Source organism: Gavialis gangeticus, unplaced genomic scaffold (assembly GCF_001723915.1).
Source record: "Gavialis gangeticus isolate Ggan-Ray unplaced genomic scaffold, GavGan_comp1, whole genome shotgun sequence".
NCBI classification, from domain to species: domain Eukaryota; kingdom Metazoa; phylum Chordata; order Crocodylia; family Gavialidae; genus Gavialis; species Gavialis gangeticus.
Window position 1 is genome coordinate 70985964 of NW_017729034.1, and position 1021 is coordinate 70986984.

General features: G+C 63.6%; 1 protein-coding gene across 5 annotated transcripts in view; it reads right to left on the bottom strand.

Annotated features, from left to right (window-relative positions):
* The window catches only part of PNLDC1 (PARN like, ribonuclease domain containing 1), a 37442-nt gene extending 37237 nt beyond the window's left edge, over positions 1–205 (bottom strand). For 3 of the 5 annotated variants that reach the window (XM_019527597.1, XM_019527594.1, XM_019527595.1), the window contains exon 1: positions 110–205. In XM_019527597.1, the coding sequence (XP_019383142.1) occupies positions 110–185 (76 nt within the window). In that variant the 5' untranslated portion in view covers positions 186–205. The remainder of the gene's footprint in view (positions 1–109) is intronic. The other 2 variants (XM_019527598.1, XM_019527599.1) reach the window with 1 other exon arrangement.
* Positions 206–1021: the final 816 nt, after the last annotated feature.

Genomic DNA, 1021 nt, shown 5'->3' on the forward strand with positions numbered 1-1021 from the left:
GAACAATAGAGCGGGCACGGAATAGGGAGCAGAAAGCTGAGCAGTGGAGCGGGCAGGGAGGAGAAGGTGGGGAGCAGAAAGCGGAGCAGCCACGCGGCCCCGCCCTCACCCAGGAAGGCGGCGCCCTCTACAAGGCGCTGCAGCCGCGGCAGGCTCCGCTCGAAGCGCCCCGCCCCCACCTCCATCTCCGTGCAGTGCTCGAGCCTCGCACCCAGCCGCGCCCGCGATGACATCACCAACCTCACCCCGCGACCGGGGTTTTTGGTTGTTTTTAAAGAGACAGGCCGCGAAGCAGCGGTGCGGGTGGCGCGCGGGCGCCTCCTGCTGCGGGGAGGCTGCTTCCACGGCCGGCGAGGGAGGGGGACCTGCGTGCATGCTTCACCTGCCAGGGCACCAGGCTCCCTGCGGGACACGCCGGCGCTCAGTGCCCCTGGGGGGTTTGACTCCAGGGAAATCCTACAGCAAACCTGTTGTAAAACCAAGAGGCGGCGCCTGCAGGAAAAGCGGGGCAGGGAGCAGAAAGCAGAGCACCAGATCGAGCAGGGAGTACCGGGGGGGAGGGGGTTGAGAGCAGAAAGCAGTGTGGCAGAAGTGGGCAGCGAGCATGGCAGGCAGCAGAAAGAGAAGCGGCAGCAGAGCAGGCAGGGAGCATGGGGCAGGGAACCAGGCTGCAGAGTGGGTGGAGAACTGAGCAGCAGAGCAGGCAGGGAACCGACAGCAGAGCAGCAGATAGGACAAGGGGGTGGGGGGGTACAGAAAGCAGAGCAGCAAATCGGGCAGGGAGCAAAAAACAGAGCAGCAGATCAGACAGGGAGCACAGGCAATGGCCCCTTGTCAAGAATGACTGCACTAGCAGTTGGAGCATAAAAACATAAGCACTGCCATTTGCTGGGTCAGACCACAGGCCCACCTGGCCCAGTCTCTTGTGTCACACGGGGTCCACTTCCAGACCATCCATTGCCACCTGCTCTACGCACTCGTGCTCTGCACCCTCCACCATCCCTCCTCACCTGGACACCAA